Source organism: Octopus bimaculoides, chromosome 9 (assembly GCF_046866305.1).
Source record: "Octopus bimaculoides isolate indiv1 chromosome 9, ASM4686630v1, whole genome shotgun sequence".
In the NCBI taxonomy this organism is placed as follows: domain Eukaryota; kingdom Metazoa; phylum Mollusca; class Cephalopoda; order Octopoda; family Octopodidae; genus Octopus; species Octopus bimaculoides.
This window is the reverse complement of record NC_142936.1, coordinates 73,763,866-73,782,512: the sequence shown is the minus strand read 5'-3', so window position 1 is coordinate 73,782,512 and position 18,647 is coordinate 73,763,866. Positions and strand designations below refer to the sequence as shown.

The 18,647-nt window shown below is 34.8% G+C and overlaps 1 protein-coding gene and 1 long non-coding RNA gene across 23 annotated transcripts in view; one reads left to right on the top strand and one right to left on the bottom strand.

Moving 5' to 3' along the window:
* The first annotated feature begins 1,164 nt into the window (after positions 1–1,164).
* The window catches only part of LOC106868745 (FH1/FH2 domain-containing protein 1), a 357,696-nt gene continuing 340,213 nt past the window's right edge, over positions 1,165–18,647 (top strand). For all 21 annotated transcript variants that reach the window (XM_089357753.1, XM_089357767.1, XM_089357752.1 and 18 more), the window contains exon 1: positions 1,165–1,631. In XM_089357753.1, coding sequence (XP_089213879.1) covers positions 1,611–1,631 — 21 coding nt within the window. In that variant the 5' untranslated portion in view covers positions 1,165–1,610. The remainder of the gene's footprint in view (positions 1,632–18,647) is intronic.
* Positions 17,645–18,647, bottom strand: part of LOC128248733 (uncharacterized) — a 181,110-nt gene continuing 180,107 nt past the window's right edge. For both annotated transcript variants that reach the window (XR_016243194.1, XR_016243193.1), the window contains one exon: positions 17,645–18,222. This is a non-coding gene — a long non-coding RNA (uncharacterized LOC128248733). The remainder of the gene's footprint in view (positions 18,223–18,647) is intronic.

The window sequence follows — 18,647 nt, the reverse complement described above, 5'->3', positions numbered from 1 at the left end:
ATATATATATATATATATATATATATATATATATATATATATATGTATGTATGTATGTATGTACGTGTATATGTGTGTGTGTGTGTGTGTGTGTGTCCAACATCGCGTGACATCGATGCTGGTATGTTTAGGTCCCCGTAACTTAGCGGTTCGGCAATAAGACCAATAGAATAAGTACTAGGCTTACAAAGAATAAGTCCTGGGAGCGATTTGTTCGACTAAAGGCGGTGCTCCAGCATGGCCGCAGTCAAAATGACTGAAACGAATAAAAGAATAAAACCAAATGGGTCCACGATCCGATTCTCATCTTTAATTGTAACAAATACCTTTTATTAACGCAACTAAAGGCTTCAACAAAAGCACGCGTGCTAGAATTTCTCCTTAACACCACCGCCGTAACAATCTTTCAGTTCTGTGACTATCTATAAAAGAACAAATATATTTTTAGAACTCCGGTGGAGTGACACTATTTTCAGTTTTCTTTTCAAACGATTTTAACTTTTATTTGTGCCGCTAAAGTTCTCTAGAAATATATTAGTGCATAAGTATATTCTACATGTCCCGTGATCGCATTTATTTATCTTTCTTATATCATAAATCTGAAATGTGGTGCTTCAATTCTGGAGAGAAAAAGTAAACCGAATGAAGAAATTTTATTTAGAAGTAAGAGCTACGTTAAACTGATGCTTAAAGTAATAAATTCCTTCACATTATTCACAATTAAAATCTAATGTTCATTGTTCTTATTACAACTGGAGTTTTGTGTGGAACTGTTACAAAACAATTCCAGAACATTCTAATCTATTCGCAAACGTAAATAAAAGATGACGAATATGAAGTGAAGAAGAAATAGCAACTATCGCATTTCATTTTGTTTTCATTTGTCTTGCTACTGTTCTTTTACTCTCTTCTTTTTATTTTCCTTTTTTTTTTTATTTATCTACATATTTTCATCATCCGTCTATAGCTAGCAACAGCAGCCCTGCTATCGCGAACTGACTAAAACTACCAATCTACTTTCTTCACTACATACCACCAACGCGAGAATTAATCAGCCCACCTGACGACTATCTTTCGAAAAACTAGGATTGTTTGTCTTTTTTTTATTTTGTTTCTTTGTTTATTCGTGAGTTTGTTTGTTCTTTTTTTAACGAGAAATTCATCAGAAAAGAGAACCGCGTCAAGAAGGAAAGGTCTTAGGAAGTGCTAAAATAATTTATTGCATTTTAAAGAAAAGTGAAAAGAAAAAAAGACATTTCGTTTAATGCAATAATTATTAAAATAATTCAGCCCTAACGTCAAATACGAAAAAAGAAGCCTGATTTAAAACGCTTGTTTGTACATAAGAAAAAAAACTATACTTCAAAATATATTGGGATATTTTTCTCTCTTGGATATTTCGCATTGATAAAGACAAAAAAAGAAATAATATATTTCAGAACATCATCATCAACAACAACAGTAATGAGAATAACGCACAAAAAAATTATGCTAAAGAAATACACGAAATTACTTTTAAATAAACCATTTTTTTAATTTCTTTTTTTTTTTTTACCAATCATAATTCTACAAAAAAACTTTAGCGTTATTCTCTTGTATATAATTTCCCAATGTATTCCGGGTATGCACGGGTAAGAAATAATTTATTTACTTATTATTAGTTAACTGTTAAGATTTTGCTGTAAATGATATCAGACATAATAAAAGAAAATGGCAGTATAAGACAAAAAAAGTATGTTCGCAAATGGAATTCGAACTCATGCATCAGTGTTCCATTAGTGCACATACAGCTACTTGTTTGTCTTTTCTGTCTTCATTTTCCGTCTATAATGTCTGATATTATTTTTATTATTTACTTAATATGCACTTTGTCAACATTTTAAATTTATCTTTCACATACTTAAACATTTTCGTTTCGTTTCCTTTTTAGTTTTCTTTCCCTATTTTATTTTATGTTCACTTTCGTTTCGTTTACTATTTATTTTCTTTCCCCTGATTCCATTTATGCTCAACTCCTTTTCTTTTCTTTCATTCTTTTGTGTATTTATTTATTTATTTATTCCTTCTTTCTTTTCATTTGATTTCTTTAACTAGTTTTAAACAAAATAGATTTGATAAACATTATTTTTTCTAGCTATTGATTTCGTTTTTCGTTTATATTTAATATATATCTTAAAATCTGAACGGACATATTGGAAATATTACATATATAGATAAACACACACACACACACACACACACACACACACACACACACACACATATGTATGTATATTATTAATGTAAATAATATTAGACATTATAAAGGAAAATGGCAGAATAAGACAAAACTATATGCTCCCATATGGAATTCGAACTCATGGATCGATGTCCCATTAGTGCACATACAGTTACTTGGTTGGCATTTTTGTCTTAATTTTCCGTCTATAATATCTCATATTATAATTATTATTATTTACTTAATTTACTTAAACCTTTTCGTTTCGTTTCGTATGTATACATACCTACATACATACATTCGTATGTATGTATGTATGCATGTATGTATACATAGAAATATATATATATATATATATATATATATATATATATATATATATATATATATATATATATATATATATATATATATATATATATATATATATGCGAGTAAAAATAAATACAAAAAAGGTGGGTTTTTTGTACGATTGTGTATAGAGGAATATATTATTTTGTTTAAAAGAGTTCCAACACTGTCTGTTTTTTATGCTTTATTTATATTCCTGCAGAACCAATGTGGGGTATAGAATATGGAATATACAATATATAATATAATATACAATATATAATATAAAATAAAATAAAATAAAAATGGATGGCACCATGAAATAAAGTATTGAATGTAGATGAAATATTGAGTGTTCAATATAAAGGATCAAATATATAAATATAAATATATAAAGGCGACTCGAGTTTCAGGGCTATTTCCCTTCGTCATGGTCGGTATGACAGACTTTAACACGCACGCACACACACACACGCACACACACACTCAAACACACACACACACACACACACATACATACACATATATATATATATATACATTGTTCAAATTTATAGAAAAACAAAGACGAAGACAGGTGCAGGAACAAGAAGCAAGTGTATTAGCTTGACGCTCGAGAGGAATTTAAAAGTCTTTTATGTTTCGAGGCTATGCTCTTCGACAGAAAGGATTAAAAGGAAATAAACAGAAAGAGAATGAAAAACAACGTATTGAGTTCAGTGGTCCAATATATGCATGTATATATATATATATATATATATATATATATATATATATATATATATATATATATATATATATATATATATATATATATATGTATATATGTATGTATGTATGTATGTATGTATGTATATATATGTATATATATATATATATAAAGGCATGTAGATTCTGTTATTCTTATATACATTTCAGCCTTGAGGCTGTGTCTATGTTGGGGCATATATATGTATATGTGTGTGTGTGTGTGTGTGTATATATATATAAATATGTATATATATATATATATATATATATATATATATATATATATATATATATATATATATATATATATGTATATGTATATATATGTATATATATATATATATATATATATATATATATATATATATATGTATATATGTATATATATATATATATATATATATATATATATATATATATATATATATATATATATATATATATATATATATATATATATATATATATATATATATATATATATATATATATATATATATATATATATATATATATATATATATATATATATATATATACATATATATATATATATATATATTCCTTTAAATGTTTTTCTGATTACCTTAAAGAAATCTTGGTCGTTCCCTTGTAGTTTGTAATACCCATACTCTCAGAAATTAGCATGAACACCGCTGCAACCCGCCATCATCACCACCACCATCTCCACCACAACCATCACCACCACCACCACCATAACCATCACCACCCCCACTACCCCCATCGTCACCTCGAATTACTATCATCACCTCGAGAATATATGTGAACCTTTATGTGATCGCTTGAACTGCTAGAAATAGCAGGCAAATCTTTCTTAACTCGCACCCAGCCGTCTTAAGGATAAATGTGGTTCTGGGTTCCAGACGCCTTAGGGGACACGATACACCGGAGCGCTTTGATCATTAATAAGATAAATTGTTTACATAATAAGATCATTAATATTTACATAATAAGATCATTAATAAGATCATTTATTTACAACAACAATAATGACGACAACAACAACAACAATATCAACAGCAACAACAATCATCATAAACACAACAATATAGCCACAATAACAATAGCAAACATCACCTGCACCAAAACCACAACAGCCACCATCACAACAACCACCACCACCACAACCACTACCACCAAGACCATGACCATCATAACCGCCACCATCACAACAACCACCATCACAACAACCATCACATCCACCACCACCACAGCTACCACCACCACAACCACCACCACAACAACCACCACCATCACAACCACCACCACCACAACCATCACCATCACAACCACCACCATCACAACCACCACCACCACAGCTACCACCATCACAACCACCACCACCACAACCATCACCATCACAACCACCACCATCACAACCACCACCACCACAGCTACCACCACCACAACCACCACCAACACAACCACCACTATCACAACCACCACCATCACAACCACCACCATCACAACCACCACCATCACAACCACCACAGTCACAACAAATACCATTACTACCACCACCACAACCACCATCGCTACCACCAACAATACAACCACCGCCATCACTACCACCACCACCAATATAGCCACAGCAAGCAGCATCGTAGACACCACAAGCTACCACAACTGCACACCCACCACAACCATCATTACCATTGCTAAGATACCGACTCTCACAACTACCACCACGGCTGCCACATCACAACCACGACCACAGCTACAACTGTCACTTGTCACTATCGCCACAACACCACTACCCATACCACCACCACAACAACGATCGCCATGTCACTACCGCCACCAAACCATCACTACCACTACTACTACCACCACCACCACCGCCATGATCGTAATCACATCATGGTCACCACCACAGCAACAATAATCACCACAACCACCCCAACTACCATAACCACCATTATAATCAACCCCACCATCACCCAGATCACTGTCATGGTCGCCACCACCATCACCACCACAACCACAATCACCTTCAACACCACCATCATCACCACAATCACCAACACCACTACTACCTTTTTCATAAATCCAGGTTCGTTTCATAGAAAAGTAACTTGCGTGATAACAAACGTGGAGGCTCATGGCTTAATGCTTCGGGTGTTGGACTCATGATCGTAAGACTGTGACTTCGATTCTTGGATTGGGCGACGCGTTCACTTCATTTCACGAGAGGAATATAAACGTCACAGAAACCGGGAAACTGGTCTTAAGAGTCTACATGGCTCGGGAAGGGGCGCTGTCTTTTTCTTTTTATCTTTATTATAACACATTACATACTAACACTGTTAGTAATGATGAAATACAATGATGCACGTATTACACGGTGAAGTGAAGTTCCAGACGAGATATCATGTAATATTATATAATGAGTGTAAAATTTCACCGGTTAAAAGCATTATAATCTAGAGACTAAATAACAGTGAAGAGACATATGTATGTGACAGGGCATGTGTAAAGATGTGCGTGAATGTGTTTGTCTGTTTGCATGAATGTGCGTCAGAGCTATATACATATACAAATGTCTACACACACACACACACACACATATATACATATATATATATACACGTATATACTCACATATACACACACACAAACATACATATATATATATATATATATTTATATATATATATGTACGTAGTTATATAAATATATGCATACATACACACTCACATGTATGTATATATATATATATATATATATATATATATATATATATATATATATATATATATATATATATATAATATTTGTAAACAAACCAGAAAGCTTTATAATTTACGGAGAAAAGCGACTATGAAAGCCTATTAGCACAATAATAACTATATAATAATATATCATAATAGTAATATATATATATACTTCGATTTAATGTGACATTTATATATAAACAATTGAGTAAAAAATGATGAGCTAACCCAAGCCAGAATCGAACCTACAAATCAACGCACATACATACGTACATACGTACGTACATACATACACATATTATGGTATTCGTTATCTTTATTACGTGAGACTGGTGAGTGACTAATGAGACTAATGATTAATATATATACACACACACTTGTGTCTGTGTGTGTGTGTGTGTGTGTGTGTGTGTGTGTGTGTGAGTGTGTGTGTGTAAGTATGTATGTATAAATATGTATGTATATGCATATATATATATGTATGTTTATATGTATATGTGTATATATATATATTTATATTTATTTATTTTTATACGTATGTATATATATATGCACATGCATATACATACATATATATATATATGTATTTATATACATGTGTGTACATATGTACATATATGTATGTATATAATATACATCGAGAGTATTACAAATTAAACAATGCTTTAGGAGATAGAGTTAGAGAGAAAGAAAGAAAGAAAGAAAGATAGATAGATAGATAGATAGATAGATAGATAGATAGATAGATAGATAGATAGATAGATAGATAGATAGATAAATAGATAGACTGACGAACATACAGACAGACTCCTCTTTTTGTTACAAGTTATTTAAAGCGCCAAATGTTATCTTAATTCGATTAAAATTTGAACACTTAATTCTGTTACATCACGCACGTAAGCTTTACTTTTCGCACTCCTCACACCTCACCTCCAAGCCTTACCACCGGTTCCTACCACCAAACCCCATCACCAACCCCATCCTGCTAAGGCTTGATAAAATAATTACCACTACAAGTAGTGGGATGGAATCACTTGACTTACACATCCTTTACCAATGTGAGGAATGATTTATTTTAGTTTTAGGGTGTTGAAAAGCAGAAGCTGTTGTGCACCCATAGCTAGGTGGTTACACACCCTATACATCGCTGCAGCCGACTTTGCCGTTCATCCCTCTATTCGTTGTTACCTTTTCTTTCTTTTCTCTCTAACTTTTTTTTTTTTTCTTTGACTTGTTTCGGTCATTAAATTGCAGACATACTGGGGTATCGCCATGAGGAATTTTTAGTCGAATGAATCGACCCCAGTAATTATTTTTCATTTTAAGCCAGCTACTTGTTCTTTTGGTTTCTTTAGCCGAACACCGCTAACTTACGGCGAAATAAACACACTAACACCGGTTGTTGTCAAGCGGTGGTGGAGGACAAACACAGACACACAAACAGATATATATATAGGCTAGCAACTTTTAAGAGAGGACGGAGAGTAGTCGATACCATCGACGCTAGTGATCGATTGGTGTTTTATTTTATCGATCCGGAAAGCATGAACGGTAAAGTTAACCATGAAGGGATTTGCACTCACAATATAAAGAGCTGGATGAAATGCCACTCAACAATTAATCCAATACCCCTATAATTCCTTTCTACTCTAAACGCAAGGCCCAAAGTTTTGGGGGAGGGAGCCAGTCGATTATATCGACCCCAGTATGCAACTGGTACTTAACTTATCGACCCCGGAAGGATGGAAGACAAAGTCGACCTCGGCGGAATTTGAGCGTAAAGACAGAACGTAAAAACAGACAGTTTTTGGTAGACGTAAAGAAAGGACGTAAAGACAGACGCCCGATGTGCTAACGCTCCTGCCAGCTCGTCGCCTTAATACCCCTATGATTCTGCCAGCTCGTCGCCTTAATACCCCTATGATTCTGCCAACTCACTGCCTTATTTGCAACTAATAACAAATTCTTTCAAATCTTTGGTATAAAGCCACCAACTTTGAGGGGAGTACTCGATATCATCGGCCCCTGTTCTAGACCGGTACTTTATTTCATCGACCCAAAAGGAGGAAAGGCTAAGTAAATCTAGATAGGATTTGAACTCAGAATATAAAGAACCGGAAGAACTGTCGTTAAGTATTTAGTTCGCTGCGCTGATGCTTTTGCCAGCTCGCAGCCTTGAATTTATATATATATATATATAATGATAGTAAGTACCTGCTAAGTACTAGCTTCAACAATATCCACCTTCACCACCATCACCACCACTACTAGAACTCTCACTACTCCGGAATTCAAAACCTTAGGTCTAACAAAAATATAATCATTATCGGTAACGTATATAATAAATAATATTTTAATTATTTGTTTATTCTCCGTTTCGTTTGTGCCTAATAACTGACTAGCTATAAAGACATCGCATGAGAGAAGTGCCAACAGTCTTAGCTAACCATGTGGAGACGTTTGGTGGGATTCACATAAATCTTTTTTACATGTAAACTTAGATCAATTCCGCTTGGGTTGATCCGAGAACCCAACTTTGTCGACCTTTGGGGTGATGGATTGCATCTTTAGCGTGCGTTTTAATTGAAATAACACACGAAAGCTTCCGTGTTGCTAATATAATCATTAGCTTAACACTATTCCTAACTAAGACTTTTTAAGTTTAAAATTCATAGACAATTCGTTGAGAATTGACAAATATGATTGATGGTTACAAGAGGAGGTTGGACTTTAAAAAACTGCGACGCTTTTGTGCAAGAAATGAGGTAAAAAAGAACCGGTTTTTTTTTTAGTGCAACAAGGGTGATGATCATTATGGTAAAACAATAAATTCTTTCTTTCTCTCTCTCTCTCTCTCTCGCTCTCTCTCTCTCTCTCTCTCCTTCCCTCTCTCCCTTTTTGTTTTTCCAATCTGTGTTGAGTTGCTCGATCAACAGAGGTCCTCGGAAGGATCCATGTTTGGAACATCATCACTACCGGGGGCATTACAAGGTAATTCGAGAACAGAGGGACGTGAAACGGTGTCATGGCGGAATACCGAAAGCACAAGTTCTGCTGGGCTGGACGTGCCACAAGGTTCACAGACAACAAATAGACCTTTACAATTTATCGAGCGGTAGCTAAGAGATCGGAAGAGACCACTTGGAAGACCTCCCAGACGATGGGGAAGCGATATAATCAAGCGGTTCGAGCCCAAATGGGAGAGAAGGACGCGATCAAAGGAAGAATGAAAGCGCAATGTGACCAGCGATGTATAAAGGATATCATTATTCTCTGATCGCTAAAAGACCAACAAAAGAGTAATGTATAAAAAGCTGAGTATTTCACAGTTACGTGTATCTTTAATGTAATTCACAGGCTAAATCAGCATGACACAATGTTTTGAGGTCGAACAGTTGATTTAAAAATGCAATCCATCCGACGAACTTCCGTACAGTTTCTGTGTCTCTAATTTCATTCACAATGTTGGGGATCAGTCCAAAGTATTGGAAAAGATACTCAAAGTGTCGTGTAGAGGAAATGAACTGAATTCGACGCCTTATGATTGCCAAATGAATATCTTAATCCCTCGGTAAAGCTTAAGAGAGAAAAAAGCACCGGACTAAATACATTAAACTGTCCAAGTTTTATGACTCTTTCTTCTAACTTTACCTTACAACCCAACAGTCGATTAAATAAGCATTTGTAGGGAACCGGTATGCAATCGTTCGACTTGCTAGAAATAGCAGCCCAAATTTCCTCAAACCACACCCACTACTGTTGTTTGTCTGCTCCTTATTTTGAGGATGGATACATTGAGGAAACGTAATCCTAAATATAGCGTCACTGAAACGAAAATGGATGGGTTTTTTTACCATGAAGCTGGTCAGATTGAACTGACCTGCAGTAACGTCTACAACAACAACAACAGCTACTACTACTACTACTACTACTACTACTACTACTACTACTACTACTACTACTATTACTGCAGTAGCAACAACAACTACTACTACTATTACTACATAAACATCTGATTTAAATAAGTACTTTATTTAATGGAAAGGATTTCGATTGACTACCTCATTCCTCCCAAATATAGGATCTTCATTTGAGAAAAGCTTTCATATTTAGTGTATCTAAGGCATGCCACGGCTACGCTTTCCATCTCCCTTCACGTGACACACATATAGCCCGGCATAGTATACCAATAAAACAACAAATTACTCTTTAATTAAACAATGATTCTGCTGTAAACAATGGTTAACTGTAACACTCATAGTACAGCCATATAAATCTAGATGGACTGCGTCATTCATGAGTTAATTATCGTCTTAATAGATATAGGGGTCCACCACCAGTGACGGGGTAGCAAGCTAATAAAACGATGAAACTCCTTTTAAGTACAAAGTGTTCCTGCTCTTTACAACGATCAACCATAGGTCTCATACTACATATCTATGTATCTAGAATGATTGGACCATTAATGAGTTATCTGGTTAAGTTATAGATACCGCAGTCCATCCCAGTGACGGGGTATATTCTGATAACATCTCGTTCCGGAGTTCTACACCTTACTGATGCATCCAGTTGCAGATATCTGCAACTGGGTATAATCTGCAACTGGATGTAATCTGTAACTAGGTGTATCGATGATTTCAGTAACAGTGAAATACGAGGCAAAGCAGAGAACAAAAAGAAAATAAACTCCTTGTTTTGGGGTCTAATAACTGTAGTTCCAACAGGGAAGCCTTTTCGTAGCTGCCTGACTAGTCAGAAATAGCAGCCGAATTTCTTTCAAATCATTCTCTACCATCTTCAAAAAAGTTACAGGAAGGTGATAAGAAGACATTGAATAATGTAGTCCTAGATACACTATGACTGAACATCTCTCTATCTCCCTTTCATTCTTTCTCTCCCTTCCTTTCTCTCGCTCTATCTATATACACATACATACACACACACACACACACACACACACACACACACACACACATGCATACATACATACATATATATATATATATATATATATATATATATATATATATACATAAATTTTATATATATATATATATATATATATATATACACACATACATATATGTGAGTGTGTGGTGTGTGTGTGTGTGTGTGTGTGTGTGTGTGTGTGTGTGTGTGTGTGTGTGTGTGTGTGTGTGTGTGTGTGTGTGTGTATACTTTTAATATTGATAGTTATTCTTATTAATGTTGTTGTTGGCACTCCGTCGCTTACGACGTCGAGGGTTCCAGTTGATCCGATCAGCGGAACAGCCTGCTCGTGAAATTAACGTGCAAGTGGCTGAGCACTCCACAGACACGTGTACCCTTAACGTAGTTCTCGGGATATTCAGCGTGACACACTGTGATAAGGCTGACCATTTCTATTAATACACGCTTGTAAATATCTATGTGTGTATATGTATGTACACATATATATGTATATTTGTGGCGTGGGGTGCGCGCGCAAAACGAGATAATAGGATGTTCGCAAGTGAACCATTTTTAATGATAAATGAACCAAATTAAGGTAAACCTAGCGCTAAACAACATTAATATTCGACATTCCAATTCGACCAAACGAAATAGCCTTTACTTAGTACTTCGATTTAATAGAATTAGCAGCCAAATCTCCCTCAAAACACATCCTTCTAACGTTAAAAGGAGGAAGACTACATACGCTAACTTTAGATCCAATGTGATTGATATAAAGCTAATATGATCAGAACATTTGTTCAGAGAGTTGTAAGGCAGTTAGGTTTGACCTGTGGCAAAACAACAACAATAACAACAACAACAACAACAACAGCTGCTACTACTGCTACTACTACTACTAATACTTATACTACTATTATAACTACTACGACAATATTAACAACAACCTAACTCAGACATTCCGACGTAAGTAAACATCATTATCGGTGTTATTTTGGTAAAAGAATTACTGAGACATTATAAATAAATCTATTTACAACTTCAGTGGAATTTTGTTAGACGGAAATTGTGTGAAAGCCCGTCGCGCACGCGCGCGCTCATGTATGTGTATATGCGTGTGCGTGTGTGTGTTAATGTGTGTGTGTGCGTGTGTGTAAAAGTGCGTGTGTGTGTCCTTCCTTCTGTGTGTGTATGTGTTTATGTATGTAGCTTACTAAATAGATATATATATGTATATAAATGGATATATAAATATTTCTACATACACACAAATATATATATATATATAGACACACACACACACACACACACACACACACACACACACACACACATATATATATATATATATATATATATATATATATATATATATAAATATAGGCGCAGGAATGGCTGTGTGGTAAGTAGCATGCTTACCAACCACATGGTTCCAGGTTCAGTCACACTGCGTAGGACCATGCTAACTTTGAACTCCATTCCTTTCTCAGTTTATGGCATGCGCAAGAACCTTCCTTGCTACGATGTCTTTTTCAGTACTCTGTGTCCACACACCAAGGTATTTGAAATTTTCAACTACCTTGAGCGACTTATCTTTTATTGTTTCAGTAACCACCAAGAAGAAATGCATTTTAGTCGAATGAATCAACCCCAGTACTTACTTTTGTTAAACTTGATGCTTATTCTATCTATACCTTTGCCGAAGCCCTAAGTAACAGGGATGTAAACACACCAACACTGGTTGTCAAGTGGTGGTGGTGGTGGTGGAGGACAAACACAAATACAAAGACACACAAATATATACATATATAAAGAATAAGGGGAAAATGGAGAGGTAATTAATAAAATTATTTATTAATTATAAAATATGACAACATCTCTGACAGCTGTTTCGATTCAGAAATCTTTAGATAATTCATCTTATAATGATTTTAATTTTATGAATTAATTCTCTAAAGATTTCTGAATCGAATTAGCTGTCAGAGAAGTCATATTTTAGAATTAATTAATAATTTTATTAATTACCACACCATTTTCTCCTTATTCTTTAAATATATAATTATATGAACCACGGTTTGTATTTTTCATTTTCATTTTATCTAGTTTCAGCTCATGAGCTGTGGCCATGCTGGGGCACGGTTACCTTATAGTTTAACTTTCTATAGACTGGTAACTAACCAGTATTTTCACTGGATTTATGATCCTTTAATGAGGTTTCTTACCTTTACTTGAGATAATAATAATAATAATAATAATAATAATAATAATAATAATAATAATAATAATAATAATAATAATAATAATAAGTAACAACGAAAGAATAAGACCTCGATATTAGATAAATAGAGGATTGTTTATATACGCTATAATTTAGAACAAACAGTAAAAGGTTGTCATTATAGTGCTCGGAGTTTCGAATGTCGTAGCTCTTCGCTCCGACATTCGAAACTCTAAGTAGTATGACAACCTTTTACTATTTGATCTAATTTATAACACACACACACACACACACACACACACACACACACACACACACACACGCATATATATATATATATATAAACTTACTTGACCGGCTCCTTTCAGTTTCTGTCTACCAAATCTACTAACATGTTTTGGTCAGCCCAAAGCTATAGTAGAAGACACTTGTGCAAGGTGCCACGCAGTGGGACTGAACTTGAAGCCATGTGGTTGGGAAGCAAGCTTCTTACCACACAGTCACGCCTGTGCCTTGTATATAATATATATATATATATATATATAGATTACATGCACACACACAGCAAGGCATTTAGTCCAGCGCTCTACTTTCTCTGTTAAAACTACCAACACTGATAACGATCAGAATTCGTATGTAAAGAGATAAACCATATAACTAGTCTTCAGATAACGTTTGTATATGTGTAAAATTCGTGAGATATATAAAGTGTTTGAATGCTTTCTTTGGTAGATGACCAAAAGTCCTGGAATGTTTCCAGGAGAATGAGAAGATAGTTAAATTATAGCAATAAGATGAAAAATAGTTGGTAAAAAATAAGTATAAAAAAAAGAGATTGTTAGATATGCCAAACACATTTTCCTCAATGTTGGACATGGACATGTTATCTACATTATTTTTCCATCCAAGACAATCTGAACTCTCCATCAACGTCTCTGATACTGGTCCTGTATGCTTTTATGTTTTGAATGAATTAGCTGTTTTGTAACGTTTTAATGTAAGTCGACAAATGTGAAAGAAGAAACTTCTTCTTGTCGTGATACCTAATGATGATTTCCGTCCTCCCATGAGATTCATAAATGATGTGTGAGTGTATAAGGGAGAGGACAGAGAATAGAAAAGAAAGGAATTATTTCAAATGCCTGTCAATGAATTGCTATAAGCAGAAAGTCTTTGTGTGTGTCTATGTGTTTGCATATGTGTGACCAGTCATGACTGAAAACTTTCACATACACAGACACGCACACACACTCACACACTCACATACACACAGACACACACACACACATCTACAAGCGCTCAGATTTCGAAGTGATGTTTGACATCTCAAGAACTAAAAGAAAGAATAAATTGATTTCGTGGTATTTAGCTTAAGATATATTTTTCCTGGAACTATATTCCCAAGAGAACAATATCGAGGATGCCTTTTTCACCAGCGGTCGGAAGCTTGTTCAATTGATACACCAGTAAAAATGAACCTGTTGTAGATATCTCAGAAATATAATAATAAAACAAAGCATACATTCTTTTTTTTTACACTCCTCTTATTGCTGAATCTAAACTTGTTATACTCGATAACAAAATTATTTTAAAAAATAATAAACTGTATTGGAACAGAAGCAAGTATATCTCTTTTGTCAGTTGAGGGCGTAGAAATCTTTTATTAGTAACTTGTTTACATCCGATATACCTCTATACGTCTAGATGGAGTTGGAACGAAAATAAAACGGTAAAATGTAGTCGGAATTCATATTTCAGTAATGTACCAAAAGCGGGTGCCAAAGATCCTCTATTTGTCTGGGACGTGAGAGAACTAACTGCAACAGAGTTTAGTATAAAAATTAATTTGGATTGCCAATATTGGTACAATGCAGAGGTGAATGTGATAGTTAAAGGGAGGTTGATAGAAAGGGAGAGGGACGTAAAAAAAGAGAGGGGGAGGGAGAGAGAGAGAGAGAGGGAGAGAGAGAGAGAGAAAGGGGAACAGAGACTTAGAGAATGAAGCACGAAGGAAGAATGGAGAAAAAAGAATATATATATGTAAGAGACGACCGTGCGAACTCAAAAGGAGAAATGGTGACGAATGGAAGAACAGAGGACTCCTTTTATTTACACGAGTCACACGGTCGAACATACAAATATATATCAATGGATGATATACATGATATGTTATGCGACGATAACATAGATGACCAGTAATGAAAGACCACAACCGTATTAGATGAATAACAGAGATATTTATTATGGCGCTAAAGATGTATGTCTGTGTGAGAGTGTGAATGCGACATATAAGAACATAATCAAAGACAGGCCGTCGTACAAAGAAAAGTATGTATGTGTATGTGTATTATTACAGCAGATAGAAAGAGAGTCAATAACACGTGGACAATTATACCAGTTCGTTAGTACACTATAGGAAAAGTTCTGTATGGGAAAGTGAGTTGGCTGGGTGTGGCAGAGCTTATCACAAGTTGTGTTTTGGCGTCGATGCCAGGGCCTTGATTCTTGTTATACAGATGTTCATCGCTGGCTGAGAATTTCTTGTCTGTTTAAGAACTCTTGTCTGTTTATTTACCGTGGTGAAGCTGAGTCACCTAACAGAATCGAAGAGAGAGATGTGCCGCGGAGGTTTGGTTTGGTGTACATAGTAATTCGTTTTGACGCTGGTTAGTAGTAATCGTAGATTCGTGTTGGTCATGATGATGATGCTGGATAGTAGTAGTAGACTCTTGTTGCTGATGTGGCGACGGCGGAGGTCATCGTGGCTGGACGAAGCTGCTGAAGTGGTCGCTGGCTGCTGCTGCTGTCGTGTGGTACACAGAACAGTTCTCACAGAGAAACTGGACCGAGACAAATTATTGGGTATGAGTTAAAGCTATTTATAACAAACTATGGGCTCCCGAAGGCTTCAGAATTTTACTCTATCACGTGACCTTATTAGGGGCCGTGATTGGTCAGTTTGCGTTCTGGCGGGAACGGTTCGAAGAAGTTGCCGATTCGAATAATGATCAGTCACGTGATGGACAAGGAATGGGTTCTCTACTACGCTCGCATTTATTTATATTTAAATGAGAAGATGTATGTAATGGCGATAGTAGTTTGTATCTAATGGCGGGAGGTAGTTTCACTACATATATATATATATATATATATATATATATACATACATACATACATTCATATGCACATATATATTTTTAGATATCTGTATAATCTATGTTTATATATACACACATACACACACACACACACACACACACACATATATATATATATATATATATATATAGTCACTTCAAATAAACAAACAATTCAAATAAATGAATAAAAATAGAAATGAAGACGTGCATAATATATGTATGTATGTATGTATGTATATATATATATATATATATATATATAGATAGATATATATATATATATATATATATATATATATATATATATATATATATATATAAAGAGAGAGAGAGAGAGAAAGAGAGAGGGAGGAGAGAGAGAGAGAGAGAGAGAGAGGTGAGAGAGGAAAAGACAGAGACAGACAGTTAGAAAGGAGTGAGGAGGGAGAAGGATTCGGAGGAGGAAATGAAACGAGACGAAATTTAAAAGAGAGGATCATTCCCTCGTGCGTGTTTGCGCATGCGCAGAGAGCGAATGAAGTGTAAGATGTAGGGGAGATGGAAACCAGACACAAAATAAACATTTTTGGTTGTTAGGTGGTGGAAGACACAAACAAGGAACTGGAGACAAAAGAATGACATTCTTACCAATTCCGTCACAGTAAAAGATTTCAGACATAATTTATAACCCTGAAGACGTATTTGACAAATGTTCTTCAACCGTTTTGTGTTCAGATTTACACTACGTGTGTGTATGTGTATGTGTGTGCGTGCGGGGGGGGGGGTGCCTCTGTGCGTGAACGGGCGTGTTCTTGTGTGTTTTAGTGTGTATGTTTGTATGTATATGTGTACATGTTTGTGTGTATTTATGTTTGTATACTTATACGTGTGCATATGTGCGTACTTGTGTATGTCTGTGTGAATGTGTATTTGATTGTTTATATGTAAGACAGACAAGGAGGATATCGTGAGCGTAGCTCCATGTGCGCATACGAATGAGAGAGTGGGGGAGAGAGTATTTATACGCATAAATATTTATCGTTTTTAAACAATAATATTGCTAACAGTGACCTCGCAGTCACTGTCAACGACATTCTTGTATAAGAATAATAAATTTGTACTCTATAAAAGTATAGAGTAACCCAGCAGATTAATGTAAAATTGTTTGTATTATAACTGAATATAGAAGCAAACATAAATATAAACGCATATATATATGTGCTTGTATGTGTTTGAATATGCGTGTGTAAATAAATAAATACACACATACACAAACACACACACACACACACACACTCATATACCATAAAATCAAACATACTATTGATAGACTACGAGTTGCTTTCGTTTGGTTTTTGGGGGGGTCTATTTTTATTTTGATTTTTGAATCATTTATTTATTATTTCAAATAGATATGGCATTGTGCTACTACCTTCTGCAAAACTAGAACGTCTTGTGTAAGCATTGCCAAGAGTTTGTAATTGTTTAATGAATGAACTGTGGAAATCCGGTCATTGCCTATTCATTTGAATGCACTTATACAACATGCCATCATATCTGGCTTCTTTTTCCATTATTTTTTTAATAATTTAACTATTATTTCATTGTCTTAACAAAGTTAAACTGTACAAGCATAAATAAATATGCAGTTTTGGCGTATGGCGCACATTACAGTGATTCGAAGTGCAATATAAGCATCACTATAGCATGCGACATCTTGGCAAGCATCATTTTCCATACCTTGTGAGAGTAAAGCTGTTAGATGGAAATTGTGTCGAAGTTCTTGGAATGGCTTGTATCAGTAATTCGATGGTCTTGATCAGGGGGGTGTCAACCAGCGTCCATATAAGATTTGGTGTGGGGAGCGGTCCACGCAACAAAATTGTAAGTTGGGGATCCGCAATAGTATTTTAAGGGCCCCTGAAAAAAAATTTTGCTTTAGATGTACGTATTGGTATGTATTACAAGAAACAGCTAGAAAAGTTAATGTGTGAAAAACAAAATAGGAATTTTGAAGGAAGTTTCTATAGAACTAGTTTTAGACATTAAATTTAGACACCAGAATAAAATAGTAGTCAAAGGGTCTATAGATAAAAAACTAGTTGGGAACCCCTGGTCTAGACTTATCACATTGTATCAGGCTGATTTCGCATGAGAATTACATTAAGGATTACAAGTCTCTGTGCGATAATCGTCAGTCAACGTATACTTTCAGTGTTATACCTTCATAAACATCTGACCTTAACTGAAAAGTTTCCTTTGATCTATTGCAATATATATATCGGATTTATGAAATCACTGGCACCAATTTCATAACGTATTTGAATAAATAATTCATGCTCTAT